Raw genomic sequence first — 22,005 nt, forward strand, 5'->3', positions numbered from 1 at the left:
GCTATGAAGCACCGAAGGCACGGGCCTCGGGTAAAATCCGACTAAGAATGATTTATTTAGACTCTTTTACACGTTGCTTTGCAGCAAAATAAAATTCATTTCATCCTTCATTGTTTGTACATAAATTCCCAAGTCCCGCTGAGATATCTACAGCTTCTGCGTTCTTCAAAATCTTTACTGTCTCAGTTCATACCACCATAGCCATGTTAGTTAAATGTGTTCGAATGGTTTTCGAAACGACCAAGGCTCATTAGTGACATTTTTACAAGATGAGGCAAAGTAATACTGTTGATTAGAAATAAGTACATATTAGCCTAATAATAAGGAATTATACATTCCCTTCGAAGTCTGCAGTTTATCAAAGCTTGTTTATTAATATTCCGATGCGAATGGCAAGCGCCTCTGTCATTTTTCATGGCTAGCTATGGCACTGATACTGGATGATTAAATATAGAATGGCCTGTCTACAACTCTTTCAGAGGTTAAGCCTTTATGTATAATTTACATATTACACCAGAGAGTCTGCTAACACAAGCACATGTGTGCAGAAAGCACTTTATTTAATATACATTTTTGCTACTATAAGCAAAGTTTTGAAGAATAACAGCATGTGCGAGACACCAGTTATTGTTTAGTGTTGGGGGAACAAATGAATTTCCATTGACGTGAAATGTCTGGATCTAATGTATGCATTAAGAGTAAGTCAAGCATGAAGAACTTCTGTTCAGAATCATCTGAATCCAAACTACTTCGTATTATGTAGTTACAAATTGCAGCTAAAACATTTGCAGAGTTATTATCCAACTATAGACTTTATATATATTTCATTTAAGTTGCGAGATGTGTTGCCTAAAACAGAAAAATAAACTATTCAGCTAATAGGAAAAATAGAGTTTGTTAAGCTTGAATTAAAAATAAGATTATTTTTACGACATATAAAGCTCAGTGACTAATCTTGAATATTTGGTAAGAAAAATCTGAATGTTTGGTAAAAAAAATTGTATTAACAATGAAATGTTTAATCACAATTTGATAAGAGTTTCTCCAGATATGCATACAGACAAATGGACGACAGATACACCCTTATATCCCCAGAATCTGATAGTCTCAATGACGTATGCTAAATAATGTTAATACCAAGTTTCAGAGAAATTGGATTAGCGTTTCTCCAGATATATGGAATAAATGTGTGAGCGTGACATACATAGTGTACGTATGTACAACTGCCTCCAGGGGATTTCATTACCAGCAAGGGAGAATAAGTCATAATCGATAGTATGATTTCTTTTACCCAATTGCAAGGAGACGGAAAGCAGAAAGTGCTCAAGCTAGGAGGTAGAGCAGGTTCATTTATTACTCTCTTAGGCTTTTCATACCCTTACAAAAGTTGATAAAGCAAAGCATGGTAAAACAAATACAGTAAAGCACAGCTAGGTCATGATAAAGCATGGTAAATGCAAAGTATAACCACGATTAAAGCATGAGGAAACTGCAGAATTAAAGAGTAAATTTACCATGGTAAGCTTTTAGAAGGTTTTGTACCTCTGGAGATCTGAATCTAGCCGAGAATAGAAAGACCCAGGACTGATTGGTGGGGGGTTCAGGCCAGAACTAGGGTGAAGGGAGGAAGTTTTTATGGGGCTTACCATCCCCATGCCTCACTGTCAATAGAGTCTTGCAGAGCTACAGTGTGAGGCTCTCATGACACTTGTATATGGTATAGTATATTACCCTTACCAAAATGAAATAAAAATAATATAAAAAGGGAACCATGTTAATAAAAAGAAAATCACTGTTGAAAAGCTTGTACTTGCTCCAGGGAGTGGCCCATCTAAGTAAAAGGCTCCAGCAATTAACACATTTGTTTTTTTAGCTTGTTTCCCTTTTGTCCAGCAGCCTGGCTTATAATGCATCATTAGCCCTGCTGTGTCAGTAGCGTTTGCTGGGCCAGCTAATGCCAAAACCCTCCACTCCTATGACATATGGGGCATCAAGAGGTATCAAGCAGGAGTTCCAGAATTGTGATAATGTGCTACTCCTGAGCTGAGCAGTCAACAGCAAAGATTGGTCGGAGCAAGTCTGACAGCAGCTGGCAAACTGCACCAATCTGTGATCAATGAATCCCAACTGGTGGATAGGACTTTCTGTCTCTTTGCACAGGAAAATAATCCCCTTGAGCACAACTGACCTGACAGCAGAGGCTTCCATGGGGTCTGGGTTAAATAATGACCCCTGCATATGCAGCAAAGCATAGTAAACCCCAGTTTACTACCCAAATAACAATAGTAATTGCAGTACGTACATTGGGCAGGATACCTTTGTTTACTTTAAAGAGCTCTGCTCAATGTTTTTTCAGTGTGTATGAGACCCTTACTCCCAGCGTTTCCGATGCTTCAGGCTTTACTGACAATATCGCCATCACCCATGTTTCTGCTGGGTTTGATAAGCTGGTAAGCAGAGTAAATGGATTCCTGTCTTTTATAAAGGTTTGCCATGGGAAATTTTTCACAGTAATTTTGCAGTTTTGCCAAGCTTTTCCCCATAATTATACAATGGATTTACCATACAGTACACCCTCACTATAACGCCCTTCATTATAACAAACCTTCAGCTATAACGAACCTGGCCCCTGGCCCCCAAATTAATAAAAACAAAAAAGATAATATAAACAAACACTGTCAACATCCCGGTCTGTAGGCTAACGCATGGGATGCCACCTCCGCAGTGAAATCTGTTTGTATTAATAAGAAGTGCATGCTGTGTAACTGCCTCCGAAACGAAAATCATTTTATGTTGCAACAAAGTTGGAAACTATTGTTTTGAAAAAAAGGAGTAACGCAGGCATATCTCTTGAATATAGGTTGTCAAAAAACACTATTTTTTTGGCTTGTTCAGCAACCATACGGCAAAGCAAAATTGATTAAAGAAAAAAAAACAACAAAAAAAAGAACTTGAGGACCTGATTAACTTTTCATGTTAGGTTGATTTGGAATAAAAACTCAGTTTGGGATTCTTGCATGTTGGATTAAGATTTGGTGCACTTTAAAATTATTCATATCAGATTGACTTTGAATAAAAGTTTCGCTTCAATCTGGTATTTTTGTTTGCTTTTTGTTCTGCGTTTTAATTCTCTAACGAATTGGATAAAGCAAAGACAGAATACTGCATACATGAAACGAACAGGTACATGTAATTCTACTTTTATTCACACTATTATCTCATTAATTTACTCCAACAATTTATCGTTCATTTTGATTGTACTTTCGCTATAGAACCCTTGATATAATGAACAAAAGGCTTGGACCCCAACAGGTTTGTTATAGCGAGGGTGTACTGTACTGTTCCCCTGTTTATAATATGCTATCCATACCCCTCTGAGCTTTACCTATGCTTTGGACATTCTTTATTACACTTTGGTATGCTTTATGGCAACTTTTATACGGGGTAGTCGAGTAATTAGAGACTTTTACACTGCAGCCAAGGGAGAAAAAGGTGACTAAAATGAGGGTAACTCCTTTAAAAGGGATAAGGCCCCAACATAAACCAAAATAACTTTATTGGATCTCCTCCGAGCAGGATAAGACTGACATCAGCATAAGACACATACTTACCTCTCCACTACAGAGCTCGCTCTTTTGTTGAATGGTAAGATGTTCATCTTTGAATTGTCTGGTTTGTGGTTAGCTTTTCCCATTCAATTCAATGGACATAATAAATACAGTGTTAATTGAAAATGTTTTTCTTTTTTTTTTTTCATAACACACTATCTCATAGCCTCATATGAGGCTATCATGCATTTGTGTCTTCCACATGTCCCCAATAAAGACTAGAGGAATGTTTTCTTTATCTGTCCCCACATGCCGTGCATAAAAGGGTTAAACACTCTGAAAATGTACCCCAGGGTTTGGAGATTCAAAAATAGAAACGTCAGCCCTGATAAGTCTGCAAGACGTTATGGAAGGACCATGTGACCATTTCTCAGTGATTACTGTCTTCAGGGAAGTTTGAGGGTGGAACTCTGTTGAATGCCTGTTATCCAGACTGGCCTACAATAGAGTCATCACTTTTTTATTCTTTCTCTTGGATATGTCATCATTGGGATACTAAATAAAATACAACAGTGCTGGACTGGCACTCTATAAGAAATGACAGTTTGGCTCCAGGAGGTGATTTAGAGGATATTCCATACAATGTTTGACACTTATTCTTGTGTAAATGTAGTGTCATTCAATTATGGGCCTCTTTCTATCACAGTTGTGCCGAACTACTGGTTTTGTGAGACCACAGAGCTGCCTAGAATGTGCCTCCCTCCTCTCTCTCCATATTGTATACTATTACCAGCCTTGCAACAGAGAAATGTCTGGCAAAATAAAACATTTAAAAACTGAATGTACCTAATCATTATTACATCTTAATTATATTATAGAACATTCAAAGCATGGATACAAATCTGACTTGAGCAGAATTTGCTTTTAGACCAAAGATATGCATATCATTTCATTAAAAAAAAAAAAAAAATCACAGTAAACTGAACAATATCTGTGAAACTTCTATGCACTGCAAGTTACATTTTTACAGCTTAATCTTCATTTTGAAAGTAGCCAGTGACAGCTGCTAATGGAAGGCAGTTACTGAATGATTTCTAGCCTCCAAATTCCCCAGTGGACAAGCCAGACAGATACATTATTTATTTTGAGCCCCAATTGTATGCAGAGCCCAGCATGTACAGATCACTAATTAATACCACATAGTGGGACACAGTAACGAGGAGGACAGATGACATATACTGTACATGATGTTTTAATAATGCCCAATGGCTCAATAATTTGTCATTTAATATCATTACTTAATTTGTTAAGCTCTTTAAATGTGTCTTTAAACAGTTGCTGGTTTGGTACTAGAATAAGAATGTGCTTTATCTGATTTTCAACTATTTTCTAGTACAATAATATTCTCTGATGTTTAGAGTTGGTAGGGGTAAAATCCATCTTGTCATTTCGTTAAAACATGTTGATAGATTGTAGTCCTTAACAATGGTCTATAGTCATAGAAACGCTGCGTATACTTTTATTCTTCCATAGCAATGGTACATATTCTTATAGCAACCACACATTTACAATTATAGTAAATACTAACATAGCTAAACCCATAAATTATATTTCATCTTTACCACATTTCTTGTTGTTTGGAACTTTATTACTGTTGTAGGTCTGAAGTACAGTATTTTACATGTGATGTATTTTCAGTTTAATTAGTTTTTTTTCTATTGTCTCTTCTATTTTTGTGTGTATTATTATTATTATTATTATTATTATTATTATTATTATTATTATTATTATTATTATTATTAACCTCTGTAAATATTGGTCCACATCTGAAAGCATTACATGTATAGTATTAACTTGACAGTACTTGCACACTTAAGTGTCTTCCACAACGAAATAAATCCCTATAGTCACGGGCACGTTCTTCTGGGTTTTTTGTGTGTAGGCATTTTTTTACATTTCGCCACAATTTGCAATTCTGTTTTAAATCCTCCATATCTTAACTGTAATACAGTTCCCTTTCAATTTGAAGACGATCACCAACGACATTATGTATGGGCTATGCCTGCCCATTGGGTAGTTAATTGCTGAGCTCTCTATACCAGAGCTGCCGATTCCTGGGATGACGCACTCAGTCCCGCCCACCAAGGGATTAAAACCGTCATCCTGAGGAAGCCATTTCTCTTTTTCCTTCTCAAGACAGTACGGGAAGACCTCTGTATTGAGCTGAGTGTGTTGATAGAAAAGAGCTTCTCGAGTCGAATCTAGTCGATTGTATTTCCCTTGCATTCGTGCTGAAAACTGACTTGCCGCTTTCCCAGAATCAACAACTCTGAAAAAGACAGAGCCTTTAGCCTTTCTGTCTTTCAGCTGCCTCCTCGCTTGTGTGGTAGGCCGTTCTTTCTTATCTGTCTGTCGTGTGTGTGAGCGACTGCCTGTGCAGTCACCCTCGCGAGTGGTTGTCTATTTCCTTCTTGAGAGTGCACAGTTCCTCCACGGGGCTAGGCCTTGCCGCATCCCCGCTGTCGAGTGACTCCTCCTCCACGGGGCTAGGCCTTGCCACATCCCCACTGTTGAGTAGACCTCGCCGGCTGCATAGGCCAACCTACCTCGGTGAGTTGGGCCTTGTAAATAAACATGTGCTCATTGCACACGGCACACGATGCCCAGCGCTACAGCGTCAGTGCACAGACACAGCACCGCATGGTACACGGTGCACGCGGTGTCCATGGTGGAGGCTCTCACGAAGGCCCCATATAGTTGAAGTATCTGTCTATGAAGACAGCCTTCCTCATGGCTATCACTTCCGCTAAGCGGGTCCGCGCACAGCTCCTGCATGCGTATTTGGCAGGGTGTCTCTGCGCACCAACCCTGCTTTCCTCACCAAGGTGATCACAGCCTTCCACATTAATCAATCTGTGGAACTGGAGTCCTTCCATCCACCCCTGTTTGCTTCAACGGAGGATGAGAGATTGAATTTCCTCTGCCCAGTGCGGGCATTGAGGTGCTACGTGGATAGGACAAGAGCTCTGCATCAGTCTGACCAGCTCTTTGTCTGTCATGGGACACGGACCCTAGGACAGCCCCTCTCTAAGCAGCGTCTGTCACATTGGATTGTGGACACAGTCTCGACTGTGTATGATGGTGCTGGCTTGCCCCCACCTGGCAGGGTAGCCGCACACTTCACTAGAGGGTTTGCTACATCTGGGGCCTCGATGTCTCATATTTGTACTGCAGCTAGCTGGGCTACGCCGCATACTTTCTCCAGGTTCTACCGCCTTAATGTGGTAGATCCTTCTCTGCCTTCATTAGGCACAAGGGTCCTTGAGGGTGTAAGCTCACACCGCTAACCCTTGGGTTATGCGGTTCTGATGCGTCCCTCGTATGCTGCTGTTCCTTCTCCCTCGCGGCGGCTCTGGTATACATTATCCCATACGTAATGTCGTTGGTGGTCATCTTCGAATTGAAATGGAATATTAGGTTACTTACCGTAACCCTGGTTACTTGAAAGTGAAGACGACCACCAACCACGAGGTCGCATCAATCACCCTCACGGGTTCGATGGAAAAAGAGAAATGGCTTCCTTAGGATGACGGTTTTAATCTGTCAGTGGGCGGGACCGAGTGCGTCATCCCAGGAAGGGGCCTATCGGCAGCTCTGGTATAGAGCTCAGCAATTACCTACCCAATGGGCAGGCGTATTCCATACATAATGTCGCTGGTAGTCGTCTTCTCTTTCAGGGAACCAGTTATGATAAGTAACCTAACATTTTAAATCCTACTGATAACTCTCCACTCCTAATTGTAATCTTGTTTTAAATCTCGCAAGCGGAGTCTCCAATAGAAATGTAGGAATGTGCTGTCACTCAGTAGTTGGTGCAGGTTTAAAGTAGTCAGTACGAATCAATGACAGATACAAGGCAGGAAAGTGGACATTGCCCAGCTCAGCTGGACATTTTTTTTTCTTATTTGTTGTAGGTTTTATTTTTTAATGGGAAAGGGGTGAAGTCAATGTGAATTGATTAACCATTTCCACGGTTTTTCCGGTGGTTTTCGGTGTTTATTGGCTATCCATCAATTTACATTTTTTTTGTACCGGGGGTGTTTTATCGTTTTTTATTGGTTAAAACCGAAAATCAGAAGCCCTATATATATATTATTTTTTATTCTTGCCTGGGATCTGACACAATTTCATTCCTGAGTGTATCTGTGTGTAATTAAGGGCACAGATTGACAGATGTACAGACAGAGACACCTCAATATATCACTCTTAAACAACTAATACATTATGCTAAATATGTTAATCCACAGCTATTAAACGCTCAATACTCTAGTGCTAAATTTAGAAAATAGTTAGTCATTTCAAAGACAAACTATTTTAAACATTGAAAAAAGACTTCTAGTTGAAATGTCATTACATTTATTAAGTTTCTTTTAGTATTTCTAAAAGGTAGCCAGACTTTGAAAAGTAAACTGATATGTTTTTCAAGAACAACGCAAACCATAAATAGTTATTTATAAATTCTACGTAACATATTTTAAGTATTTATGAATAGAGTATTTTACTGTATTTTCACAATCTTATAATGAAAACCATTCAATGCCTTTCAATCTGAAGACCTCCTTCTGGTGATTCTAATTCACCACTGGTGTTATAATAGTGGGCTTCACTGCATTTCAATTTTATTCACAAAAAATAAATTTGAACTTATATCCCAATCATTCTATGGCAAATTCAAACACATGTTTTTATTCATTTCCATAAATTGATTTAGCTATACCATAATTAGATAATAATTAGCAAATAGGGCATAACGACCCTGTTAAAAGCAATTGCATGCATTTCAGATTGCCCTGCCCCTGTGAATACTGGCCGTGAATTAATTGTAGGGAGCTTGATCTGCATTTGACATCTGTCTCATCAGAGTACCGTGAAGTTCAGTTGTTATCATAGATTCAACTTCATTCAATTGTTCCTTGCTTAAAGGGTGAATAATCTGTTGTTTGTATCCATTGATTGGTGGAACTGTGTTTAACAACAACAAAAAAATAATATTGGAAACTATTGGAAAACTGAGCTAATTGTTAATTGGAGAACAAAATGGGAACAAAAGGTTAAAAATGAACCATATCAGTCCTATTTGAACTTTACACACACACACACACACACACACACACATATATATATATATATATATATATATATATATATATATATATATATATATATATATATATATATATATATATAAATGTGACTGCTAGGACAAGTAGTCCTATTTGAACTTTACACACACACACACACACACACACACACACATATATATATATATATATATATATATATATATATACATTTCTAATAGAACTACTTGTCCTAGCAGTCCAATTTTTCAGTTAGATATTTTGATCTTGTTCATTTTTGTTGTATATATATATATATATATATATATATATATATATATATATATATATATATATATAAAATATAAATAGTTCTTTAATTCTAGTTTTAGCAGGAAAATAACAATTTCTTATTTTTTATTTCAACATTTAATAACAATTCTCAGTTTATTTTATGGAATTGTTTACCAATACTATTCATTGTTAATATTGTTATTTGTTGCTAATGGTTGCTTTCTCTAGTTTATAGACTAGAAACATAGTTTCTACATCGTTTATATCTTTTTATTGACATTTTTTAAAATGACAATACATAAAAACACAACCAATAAATAAGTGGAGTGAACCTAAAAATGCATAGCACAATTAAAAAAAAAAAAAGATTAGGCCAACCATGATAAAGGAACTTTATTGAACCATACCATACCATACCATACCATACCATACCATACCATACTGTTACCTTGCAGCACAGTTTCTCTTTCAGCTTCAGTAACAAAATTAAACACCTGTTCATACATATCTTAACACAACTGAACATTCTTTAAGGAGAAATCTTTAATCAGATTAGCATAAATGAAATCCACTTTACAGGAATTTACATAATGTGTGTCAATTTGTCTGAAGTGCAGTGAAATTCTGTGTTATGGAAAAAAAGAAAAAAGATTTTTTGTTCACAGTATTAAGGATTATCAGTTAGAGGTTTTGTTGACTGTGTGTTTGTGAGGAGTTTTTCAGGGACCAAGCATTGGTCCAGATGGTGTGTTGTCAGAGTTGGAAACACAGCTTTCATCTGCCTAAAACTGCTTCTCGGGGTGCAATGCGGGTTGCTTGGCTTGGATTGGATTGGGTTGGGGGGGCTGGGGAGGGGGAGAGTGTCTGAGGGAAGCCTCTCCACCTGCTGCCACCTGTTCATCTCCAGATCCTGCACTATAAAAAGCTCCCCTTTCCTCACACCACTGAAAGAGCACAGCTACTGAAAGAAGACAGTTGGAGACTGCATCCCAGTGCAATTCTGATGTGGCCAAGCACTTACTGTAGGAAACACGCCTGACATGAAGAATATTAACCAACTGCTGAAGGACATCACCACAAAGCTAATCTAGAAGAGACAGTGGTCATTTCTAAACTCACAAACTGTAGGTAATAAATAATAACATAGGTAATAATACAGACCGTTGACACATTTATTACAGCAATTAAAAAGCAGTGTGTTCAATTGGCCTTCTTGATCCACTTTTGAAATAACTTCAATGTTAAACATGAAATCCTGCCAGTCCAGCTGCGCTGATTCCGGCTCCAAGTCTGATTCCAAGGGAACGCCTGTCTTAGAGAAGACAGAGAATGCTTCCAGGAGGAGAATGGCGGCCAATGCCCGGGAGAGAAAGAGGATGCAGGGTCTGAACACCGCTTTCGACAGGCTGCGCAAGGTGGTGCCTCAGTGGGGGCAGGACAAGAAGCTATCCAAGTACGAGACCCTGCAGATGGCCCTCAGCTACATCATGGCCCTGAACAGCATCCTAACGGACGCAGAGCGCTGCGGGAGCAGCTCACAGAGGGAATGGCTTAACCAGCAGATTGAGCATTTCCAGCAGGAGAACTACCATTCCTTCCTGGGGCAGGGGTCCCCGATGAGATACGAGAACTACACCCAGGCCATCCTTCCTTACCAGCATGAAAGCTACCAGATTGTTAATTAAACACTAGCAGTGTTTCCAAACGGAATGCAGGGAAGAACGCGGCTGAGACTTTGCAAACCACTGAATGTCAACAAACGTGTGCGAGCAACTGAAATCAATCACTGGATGTATTGCAGACGTCGGTAAATACATTTGTATTCTGTTTTGTTTAAGTCGTTTTGGATTTATCTCTTTGTTTTGGGCCAAGTTATGGTCTTTTTCCAAAATATAATTTAATGTTACCTTTTGGTCACTTTTATACTTTGTATATTTTATTTTTAAAGGCTGGAATCTGTTTATTTAACAATATCTGCGCACCAATGTCCATTATCTGCAAGTTGCTATATCACCTGTTTGTGTGTTTTAGGCTTCCAAATGCATTGTTCTTGAGTTAATGAAATGATGTCAAAGATATACAGTTGTGATGTACATTGATTTTGTAAGACCGTTTTGAGGCAGGGCGTAGTCATATATTATGGTATGTTATCCATAAAATTACTATTAAGGAAAAGAATTAAGAAAAAAATGTACTAGTTATATTTAATATAAAGGTAGATTATATATTTAGACATACCACTATTATGTAAATACTGTATGTATAGAAAAAAAAAGAATAGTAGAATGTCAGCCACCGGGCTATTGGGTGTGTGAGTGTAAGCAGTTTGGTTAATTGATTTTCTGGTAATTGACCCACAACCTAAAAGTAAAGCGGACACATTGCAAGACCACAAAATAAATACAAAATACAAGCAGTCAATTTTGTTCAGTCCCTTTGATTACCAGTAGTATTTTGTACAGAAACATTCGTTTCAAAATGTATGTGCATTTGATTCTCAATATACCTTAAACTTTATAAGTTTGTTAACAGTTGCAAATTTTGTATTTTTTCTTTTGATATTTTCAGATGGTGTTGCTTAAAAGTTGCTATTTTTACTGTGTAAATGATTTGTTGCTTTAAGTAGTGATACAGGAAAGCTAAAGAGGGTTGTAAGAGTTCATAGATCAGTTGTATAACATAGGCTACTTTTTATGTTATCTGTACAGAATCTTACCTAATAAAAAATGCTTTGCAATATATTTTGTTTCTTTGAGTTTGTGTTTAAACATATGAAAAACAGATTACAATATTGGTTCCTATTATGCTTGTGATGATAGATTTTTACAGTACACTGTAATGCTTTTACTATAGATCAGTTTAACTCTTCACAAATCATGTAGATTGCATATAAATCAACATGTATTAAACCTACTAGTTCATACTACTAAAATATACACATTGTCTTGCAAGTTCTACCTTTATTTAATGGTGTCTCCTCCCAACCCATTTTAACCTGTAAAGTGTTAAAAATAACCTTGCTTGTTCATAAAAGAAACGTCATACATTTTCTCAATCAATAACACTTTTGCTTACTTTAAATAAAACCCGAACAGCACTTTTGGCTTCTTGCACATCTCTATAGATTACAGCAAAAGTAAGGAAAGGCAACACCACCTGTTTGTTGGAATAAATATAACTTTATTCACAGAAAAATAAAACAGTCCATCATTTTCTTACGACTGGTGCAATTTTCCATAACAAACATTTGCTTCAAAACCAAACATTCATCCTATTGTATACCAAAGCACATGTACTGTATACGTAGCAACTAGGAACTGTAAACTCCAAAAAGCACTTCCAAAAAACGGTCAATGTTGTAACAAACATCTTGATCATTTTATATTTTAAGCAAAATGTATTATTTTCATAAGATAATAATTAGAGTGTACCTTAATATAGTAACCATGATTAAAACTGTATACATAGGTTTTAATCTCCCAGGCCTTTAAATAATATTGTATCCATTTCTAAGGCATAAGTTCAGTAATTTCAATAGTTCAATAATTTCTACAGTTTCATAATGACCAACATTGGGAATCAAAGCAATATTATTCACCTCTGCTTCAAAAGATAGCCAAGACCTCAAAAATGGCAGAATATGTGAGTGCACAGATAGAGGCCAATTTACTATGTGCACATAAGTATGTATTCTCACAATCTTAAAAGTTATTACCCAATCAAAATGCGAAGAGGTCAAAATGACAGCAGGTCAAATATGGGAACATTCAAAAATCAATAAGCCACTTTTTGTTTTTTTATATAGAATCAAGTTTTCAGGAAATTATCGCTAAATATCTTTTAAAAAACTAAAATAACATGTATTTACATCAAGCCTTCCCATTTTTTTTTTTTTTTTTTTTTTTTAATTCAACCTTACTATAGCAAAAATAATGATTATTCAGTTACTATGCATATGAGTGAGCATTTAAACACATTTAAGAATATCCCTGGGCCACATTTAACTGCCTATAATGCACTCCATGGTTCTCATCTCTTCCAAATACACCAGTGCCACCACTTGAACTTACAAAGTCATTGCTAAACAAAATCAAATACAAAATGAAAACTGACTGACCCCAATCACTGAAACCAACCTATTTAAAATGTCATCCCAACTTATCTTCCAACCACATTCAAACATACCTACAAACACAGGTAACAGCCCAACATTAACCAGAAAATCCTTTATTGATAATATATAACAAAATGTATTTGACAGACAAATCAGCTACATCATACGCAACACAAAAGTATACTGCAAGATGTCGCTCCATAAAATAAGATCCCTACATACACTGCTTTATAAATTTAAAAAAAAAAAAGTGCCTCTTTTGTATATTGTTGATAGGAATTGCAGACAATTTTTGTGAGGCAAATTAATTTCAAACAGTGTGTTTGTTTTATTACCAGGTCATTATAAAGCATTATCAAAACAATTAAAATACACAATAGAAGATTGTGACGTATGATAAGCAAAAGCCATATGGTTCAAGAGGACGCTAATATTTTATGATATCAATCTTCCTTCTTACAACAGAACTTATTTTTAAGAAGAAAACTGCCAAGTCTGTGCATTACAAATGAAGCCACTGCACTTTTTTGCGTGGATAGAACTACATGTCATAAGGCTAGAAAACTGTGCTCACAATTTTTACTACAGATTTCCTGCAATGGTCACAGCAGATATCAGCATACTACTACTTCTAACAGGCTGTTTGTAAACCATGTGTCTCTTGGGCATTCATCTTTGCTGTGTTTTACAGTTCCAAAACGACTCTCCTACATGAATAAATCCGAAAGGTCTTTTCACAGTTCCTCACTCTCCACTGTTGCCTCCTGGGAAGGTGAGAACAGTGAAGAGCAGCTGTCCACTGAAGGGAAGGCTGACAAGATGTCCAGTCCTTGACCGGTGAGGGCAGCATAACGACTACTCGGTGACCGCACTTTCTTCATTGGTTGCGGGATCTGTTGGTGCCACTGGGCTGTGATTACCAAAAAAAAGTGTGAAAGTAATAAAGAAGGAAGATTAGTATTGAGACAAAACCACAAGCTTAATCTCCTTCAAGCTGAGCTCCAGAGCATGGGGAGGGGAGGGGGGGGGGGGAGGCGACAAAACCAGAGAGGGTCAGCTATTGGGTGACGCAGCAGGGAGACAACAGTGAGGGTCAAGCTGCACTGGCCAGTCTATTAAAAGTACAGGACAATAATGCGTAGGGAAGCAGCAACTGTGATAGGAGTTAGTCCAAGGAGCCGTGATAGCAAGAAGAAGCTGTGCCGCGGTACCTACAGTACAACAAGTCAAACAAAATGTTAAGTGCAGTCCTTGTAATGGTGTAACGGTCCTGAAAATAAAGGCATGTCTTTTTTATATACCTATACACTCATTAAGTGTAACATGCAAGTGCCCTGAGAAGCAGAACAAATGGACCATCCCACATTTGTTAATGAATGTTTTCCACTAGGGACCACTAAAGTTCTTTAGTTATCTTCCATAGTGGACAAAGGTCTTCATGAACTTAGTCAAGGATAACATTGGAATGAGGGCTCTGCAACCCTTATAGCAGCTTTTGAAAAGTTTACAACTCTGACAACTGCGTGAAATTATTGAGCGCTAAGGCTGCATACATGCCACAGTTTTTGTTTATTACATCTTTTTTAAAGCTGCTGTAAGAATAGTCTTTTGCACCATGATTGAATAGTTGTCCTTGTTTTCCTCAGAATGGTGTGCATAGATGCAGTTAAATAAATCACCTTATTCCCAGGTACTTAGAATTGGTTTCAATCAAAGAGCCACTGTTAACTGGTGTCAATTTTGGAATAAGTAAGCACACTGAACAGAGGTTAACTGGCATTGCGTTTTTTCAGATTCCTAGTTCTCAAAGCCAACCATTTATTTGATTTTTTTTCAATTTGTATGTCGTGGTTGAGTTAGTCACTGTACACATTAGTGCTTTCAAAGCGGATTAAGAGCTCAACAAAGTTGTTATCAACATTAAGCATATTTTTTTTAAGTTTGAGGTCTACTCTGTCTTGAACTGGTGAATCTGGATATGCCAATCTCATTGGCCCATGTTTCATGTAAGCCAGTTTCAAACTCTTGGACTCAGTTATGCTAATGTAGACAGGGACTCAGATATTATATTTAGTTTCACCAATCTTTTCAGATAATATACACTTGACTGGTCAAAAACGTGTCTGGTGATCCACCAGACCTATATAAGCTGTATGAGAGGTGTGATGCAACTATTCAGCAACAATCATGGGAAAGCAAAAGGATCCCAGTGGCTTCATAAGAAGCACAGCACTCATTGCCAGCGCAACCGACTCTTCCTTGACACAGGTGCTAGAATGGTAACATTTGCAGAAACTGTCCACCAGAAAGCACAATTCTGTTTGCAGGCTTGACAGATTGAGCTTTCTAAGTAAAGTAACTGCAGATGTCCAAATCACAGCTACCTTCAGCCCTGGACAAGACAAACCTTTTCTACTTAAATATTGCAAAAAGGCTTCAGTTTCAGGTACATTTTTTGGCCAATCAATGTACCATCATTCTAGTTTCAAATGTGTTCATGTGACTATGTTGCAGTCTAGAAAAGTGTATATGTGAACACAGCAACACAGACACGCAGTTTTCTGGTCTGCAAATGGGAATAGAGGAAATGTGTGATCCTTGCCCATCCCATTGTAATTTTACTTAGAACAAATGTGTATGAACTATATGAAAATGTAAGCATTGTGGTTAGATGGTTGATGCAGACATTTCTGAATTACACTAAGCTATCATTTTCTTACCATATATGTCTAGCCTGGCTGTGCATGATACTATCCCTGCTTCATTTTTAGCTGATACAGTGTACCAACCAGCATCCTCTTTCCTGGTTGGCTGAATCAGCAGACAAACATATCCTGTTGCATCCTGGTGCATGCTGGGATTAAAAACATAAATGTGTAGCGTTAGAAAAATAAAATGGAATAAACTATTTCACATAAAAGGAATGATGTGTAAAGAAAACAAAAACACAATGAAAATAAATATACAGAGGAGACAAGCACTGAATCATTATTTGTTAAATATGTTTGTTTCTTTAAGGCTATTGAGATTCAACATAAAATACAGAATATAAAAAGTCACATGGTCTGTGTCAAGCTAATTTATTTAGGGTTATAGGACGGCGATTGTCTGTGCATGATGCAATATAAATATAACAGACCAAGGCTGAATACTGAGGTCTGTTTACTTGCTGCAATTGTTGATATAATCCAGAGAGACACCATCTTATAACTTAATATATACTACTTTGCCATATAATCCAAATATTTGTTTTCGTTTTCAATTTTTATCAAGTTTATTGTGACCTTCACTGAAAAGAGTGAAAAGGTTTATAAGGAGAAGTGAGATAGGTGGCCCAATTGTGATGTCACTGTTTTGAAATGTCTTAGCATTTGAATGGATGCTTTGGGTAGGTTTTTTAAAGCAGGTGACAACTGACATCAACTGTACCGATATTAAGAGATGGCATACAGCAGGTGAAACATGTGCTCTAATTAGCAGTCTCTAACAATGCTGAAGTCTTACAGTTAATACAGAAGACCTGCAATCAGCTTGACACTGCTTACCTCATTCTTTCCTTGGCACTAGAAATAGTGTCATTGTCTTTCTTCCAGAAGATCTTGGGAGGGGGCATCCCCACAACCCTGCACTCTAACCTCACAGGCGTTCCTTCGGGTATCCCTGTGTTCTGAAGCTTCTCAAGAAACACTGGAGCCTTTTTGACCTCCTTGGCTGTTGGCACAAGAAACATAACATAAGGATAGATTTTCACAAACAATGCACATATAAAGTACTGTGGTCCAGTGGTTAAAGAAAAGGGCTTGTAACCAGGAGGTCCCCGGTTCAAATCCCACCTCAGCCACTGACTCATTGTGTGACCCTGAGCAAGTCACTTTTCGGGTGAGACGTATTTGTAAGTGACTCTGCAGCTGATGCATAGTTCATACACCCTAGTCTCTGTAAGTCGCCTTGGATAAAGGCGTCTGCTAAATAAACAAATAATAATAATAATAATAATTAGTTATGAAACAACGAATGTTGCATTTACATCTGAGGCATTGTGCTAAGTAATCTGATTTGAGCGGATTTCAATTAACATCCTCAAACCATGTGTAATAGGTTGCTTTTATGGGTAAACATACTTTAACATTAATATTGTACGTAAGAAAAAGAAATTATGATAAAAATATAAATAATATGATGCATTTAAACCATTATCCTAATGCCTCCTTCTTCTTGTCATCACCATCGCCTAAAAAGTCACCAGGATATGATGAATGAAGCAGAAAATGATATACAAAGTGATTCAAAACAACAAGAAGAACACATAAGTTAGGATAACTATGATATTTCATACGAGTTGCATGCTAATTAAATAAATTAACCATTCCTGTAAATCAACATTGTAAGACCATCAGTCCAATGCACTAACCTTACCCCGGCGCTTCCCAGCAATAACATACTCTTTGACAACGCCTTACCTACTACGGTTAATTCCAGGCAAAAGGAGTTCTGCCCTGCTTTGTTGGTTGCAATGCACGTGTAAGTCCCAGCGTCACTTTGCATGAGCGGGTCGATGAGGAGAGAGTGAACTCCGTTTTCCCTCACCAGCATTTTGTGAGTGTTGTCTGGAAGGACTGGCTTTCCATTCATGAGCCACAAGAGATCTGGAGTTGGTAACCCGCTAACCTACGCAACAGACAGGAAGACAGAAAGGTCAATGAGAATGTTACTGAATAAATGAGTTCATAATCACTGGGGCTCTCTGTGAGTTGCTCTGCTTAGATTTACCAGGCTTACTGCGGTCCTTTTTCAACCACTGGAAAAGCAGAATTTATAGGTGGGTTGACCGCCCCTAGTGGTTATTTTTCAAACCTCTTTAGGTAATAATAACAAAATTATAATGATAGAGAATGCACAAAATAAAGTAATACAAATGTAAGACATTGAGTAATAAAACTGTAGATGGTATAAAGTATCCCATTAAGAAACAAGCATGTCAGTAACATACATTCCCAGACGACGGGGGATAATACAATCTTTTATTTGACAAACAATGTTTTTAACATGTCTGGCTAATTCACAGAACAGTGAATTGAATCCGCTACATCATGCTTCTTCCACTGTCCTGTAAACAGCAGGGTCTCCGAGTGGGATACCTTGCAGTCCAGTCTGCAGAGCCGGCCTTCATGAGCCACCAAGTCTCCCGGAGCTTGGAGAAAGTGTGGGCGAAAGAAGCGCTCCTGTGTGGGCTCTCCTTCATCCACTTCCTGTACGCGGGAGCGCGCCCTGCATTGAACATGGCACAGGAGTGGTTGGGAATAAAGGACATTGCTTGAGTCCCAATAGTGCCAATGAAATACATTTGACTAGGCAACCTGGCTTTGATATTACAGTATGATTATGTCAGTTGTAATTGACAATATGCCCTTCATATAAAATATACATTTTTGAGCCTTGTTTAAAAGATCTTTACTTTAATCTGAGAACATGGCCCACATGGGTAACACAGATGGCCATCATCACTGCACGCCCTAAAAAGGTATTCATGTATCAGAATAAAATAATAATGGTACAGTGTCATGAAAAGTGACAGGATCCGTTTTTTTTGCTGACATACACTACTACATCGCAAATACTACTGCTAAGCATATTGTGTACCATTTAAAACAACTCAATTTACAAAACGCTGATATTCACAAAACATAAAATATTTTAAGATGGAAGGAAACGTTGATTCATTTTTTTATTTAGATCAGGATATTTTAAGTTTTCTCACCCAAAGGTTATCACTGCATCCCCCAATTCAATAAATACTGTATGTCATGTTTTTTCATGACACACCTCTATATATTTATTCATAGTTTTACATTTATCATTTATTTCATGTCAAAATAGGGTTGATAGTGTTGTATTATGTAGCAGATTTTTTCATGTGAAGAACATGCACAGGTATATTTAATTGAAAGGTTCAACTGCATAATGAAAAGGCCAGTAATGGAATTATCACCAAAACCAATATATGAGTAAAACCTAAGATTACTCCTTTAAAAGAAGTTTTAGAACAAAGACAAGCCTCTCTCAATGTGACCTACCTCTGAGACTGAATAGTTGGCATTAACCGACTACGCATCGGAGCAGTCTGAACAATCAAGTGACCAGTACAGCTAACTCTCCCCTAAAACAGCAACAAGAACATCATGCAATCAATAACATGCGTCTTGTGTTAGAAAGGGATATCTGCAAACAATATAATGATTAGTCAATATAGGAAATTGAAATCACAAATACAATACAAAACAATGAACACATGTATGCTAGAATATATAGACTGGATCAACTAGACAGCATAATGAAAACTTCTGGCACTTAAAAGTATGGTTTAAAACCCCATTGAACTGAATTGCAAACTTCAAGTTTAAACACAGTTCTTCAGTTTGGCAATTGTAAAATAGAATGTTAGAGGCGCCATCTAGTGGATACCAAATTTATTTACTATTGCCAGAACAGTAATCCAAATATCATCATGAAAAATACTGTGGCAGTACAGTAATTGTACATGTATACACTTTTAAGTCTGAAGTGTATTGCTTATATATTTTGCATATTTGGTACTAAATGATTAGGATTTTAAATATACAAACACAAGCATGTATTTCAATGGTCCACTGTGACCAGGGTCCACTGTCATGCTCATATTGAAGAGTATTTTCAATACACAATGTAGAGGCAACCACTGCCACTGATCCCCTAAAAAGGTACAAAAATCCCTAACTTCAAAAAAGGGTCTTAATGTGTTCTTTAAAGCCACAGTGTCCTAAACTGTTTTAAAATGAGCTGTTACATATGTAATAATGTTACTTTACAAGCCAATGTTAAAAAGCGTTATATGTGTTTCTTTTAAAATTTTGTCAGTGTACAAAACACCAACAATGGAGATATCCCTTTTTCCTGTTTATATATATTTTGTTGTTTCCTGAGCTAAAGCAGAGCTTGTATATTCCATGCAAGGAAGTTTATGTACAGTATAATCTAATTTAGATAATGTAAACACAATGGTAAGCCAACAATGCTGGGTTCTGGCGATTCTGAGTGCACTGAAGGGAAGCTATGGAAGAATGTAGTAAACATTCATCCAGGAATATGTTATTGTAAAATGATTTATGATTGAGGGACACTGCACACTTGTTGTAAGTGCTAGTATAGTTGTGAAATATATTCCAGGTGTATATTTATTTGGTGCGTACCTGTGGGTTTGCTGTCATGATAGTGTAGTTGCCATCATCGTCATTAGTTGTAGCTGCAATGTGCAGAAAACAGGTTCCATCCCCTTCTCTTTTCATCTTGTAGTGTGTGTTTTTCTTTGATATCTGTTTGCCGTCCTTAAACCAGTAAACCTACAAGAGACATCAAACACAAGATTTGTATAACTGTATTCAAATGACTTATTCCAGGTACGATGAAATGATAATGGCATGATTTTTTTGTACCCTTTTCCGGTACTGGCTACCCACCTTGGCAGTATGAAGCATTTCACAATCAGCACTGCCTTGTTGGAGATGCTAGGGATGGCATGTACCTATTTAGCGATAATGAGTAAGTAGCTTCAAAATTAAGTTTATTTTATAGTTGAAATGAAAATTGAGTTATAGTTGCCTGCCAAATGCCAAAGTAACTTTATAAAAGAGCCAGTGCCAACTACTGAGCAACTATTTTGAATCAAGTTGGTACCATCTTAGGTTAGAGAAAGCTTTGAGTTTACATGCATTTCAATCAGCTGCTTTTTGCTATAAAGCAAACCCCAAAGACATTGCTGAGGTGAAATAAACTAGGAAGTACTTTATCACAAACTACCTAAAAGTAAGACACTTACACTTTTTAAAACCATAAAACCATTTTTAAAAATGAAAATACATGTTTTATTTTTTTGTCCAGAACTTATTTCATGAGTTAAAAAACCTGGAGAGAGATGAGAGGCACAAATCCTGATACTTGGAAATGCAGTCCGACCTACAGTGGAAACAGCCTTCAAAAGGCAATAAATTTGTACCTTTGGTACAGGTATCCCCACCACTTTACAGGTGAATGAAACCGGAGTCCCCTCCATCACGCGGAAGTGTTTCAGCTTCTTCTCAAAGATGGGCGCTATGCACTTGCCCGTGGGGATTGCGTCATGCTCAATCTCATCATCAGATTCTTCCACCGGTGTGCGTTCCAGGCGGAACTCAATCTCACTCATCAGTCTTTGTTCAAAGCTGGACACCTTGTACTCCTAGAAGAAGAAGGAGGATTTGGTACAACGTAGCAGGCATTTACACCCTGTCTCGCTTTCTTAACCACTCTCTTGACAAAACCCTGAAAACAAAATACACAGCGGAAGAGAGCTTCTTGAAACTGCATGCAAAAAGCAGCTAGAGATATGTTTAGCAGCAAGCTTAAACTACAGAACACATAGAGGTATCTACAAAAATGACAAACACAGCACTGGATGTAAAAAATGAACTCAGGATACCAAAAAAGATGTAAGAGACGCAAGCAATGGATGTTTTCAGACAATGGGCCCTGTTCGCAGGCCTCATTTTAGAGGCTGCTTTTTTAAGAACTGAATTTTGTTTTATAAACATTCTATTAGGTTAAAATGTGCTTTAGGAGTTAGAATACATGGATAAACCCTTAAAACAGTTGAAAAAGGTTTCATGAACTGCAATTTAATTAACTACATTCCTTAAAAACTGCCCTTAACAAAACAGTCCTTAGGATTTTGTGAACAGGGCCCAGTATAATAAAATGATATACATTTTAACTCTTTACATCATGGATACACTGCAGAGCTACTACTTTCTTTGTGACAAACACGTATAACCACATTTTTGTTTGTGTGTGTATTCCCCTTGGTTGTTCTGTTTGCAGTTAGAAATATGAATTGCAGCTGTGTCCTGGATTTACACAT

General features: G+C 37.4%; 2 protein-coding genes across 4 annotated transcripts in view; one reads left to right on the forward strand and one right to left on the reverse strand.

Moving 5' to 3' along the window:
- The first annotated feature begins 9,923 nt into the window (after positions 1 to 9,923).
- On the forward strand, positions 9,924 to 11,672 carry LOC117418374 (transcription factor ATOH7-like). Its single transcript, XM_059035284.1, has one exon. The coding sequence runs from the start codon at positions 10,201 to 10,203 to the stop codon at positions 10,645 to 10,647; it is 447 nt and encodes a 148-aa protein (XP_058891267.1). The 5' UTR covers positions 9,924 to 10,200; the 3' UTR covers positions 10,648 to 11,672.
- A 449-nt stretch (positions 11,673 to 12,121) lies between these two features.
- Positions 12,122 to 22,005, reverse strand: part of LOC117418232 (myopalladin-like) — a 103,741-nt gene continuing 93,857 nt past the window's right edge. For all 3 annotated transcript variants that reach the window (XM_034925929.2, XM_034925928.2, XM_034925927.2), the window contains 8 exons: positions 21,106 to 21,327; positions 20,303 to 20,452; positions 19,151 to 19,233; positions 18,215 to 18,344; positions 17,537 to 17,744; positions 16,622 to 16,787; positions 15,797 to 15,930; positions 12,122 to 13,986 (listed from right to left, as the gene is read on the reverse strand). In XM_034925929.2, coding sequence (XP_034781820.2) covers positions 13,811 to 13,986; positions 15,797 to 15,930; positions 16,622 to 16,787; positions 17,537 to 17,744; positions 18,215 to 18,344; positions 19,151 to 19,233; positions 20,303 to 20,452; positions 21,106 to 21,327 — 1,269 coding nt within the window. In that variant the 3' untranslated portion in view covers positions 12,122 to 13,810. The remainder of the gene's footprint in view (positions 13,987 to 15,796; positions 15,931 to 16,621; positions 16,788 to 17,536; positions 17,745 to 18,214; positions 18,345 to 19,150; positions 19,234 to 20,302; positions 20,453 to 21,105; positions 21,328 to 22,005) is intronic.

The sequence above is a fragment of the Acipenser ruthenus genome, chromosome 13, assembly GCF_902713425.1.
Source record: "Acipenser ruthenus chromosome 13, fAciRut3.2 maternal haplotype, whole genome shotgun sequence".
Taxonomy (NCBI): Eukaryota; Metazoa; Chordata; class Actinopteri; order Acipenseriformes; family Acipenseridae; genus Acipenser; species Acipenser ruthenus.

Coding starts and splice junctions, on each gene's coding strand:
- LOC117418374 (XM_059035284.1), top strand. CDS start 10,201: ATGTTAAACATGAAATCCTGCCAGTCCAGCTGCGCTGATTCCGGCTCC.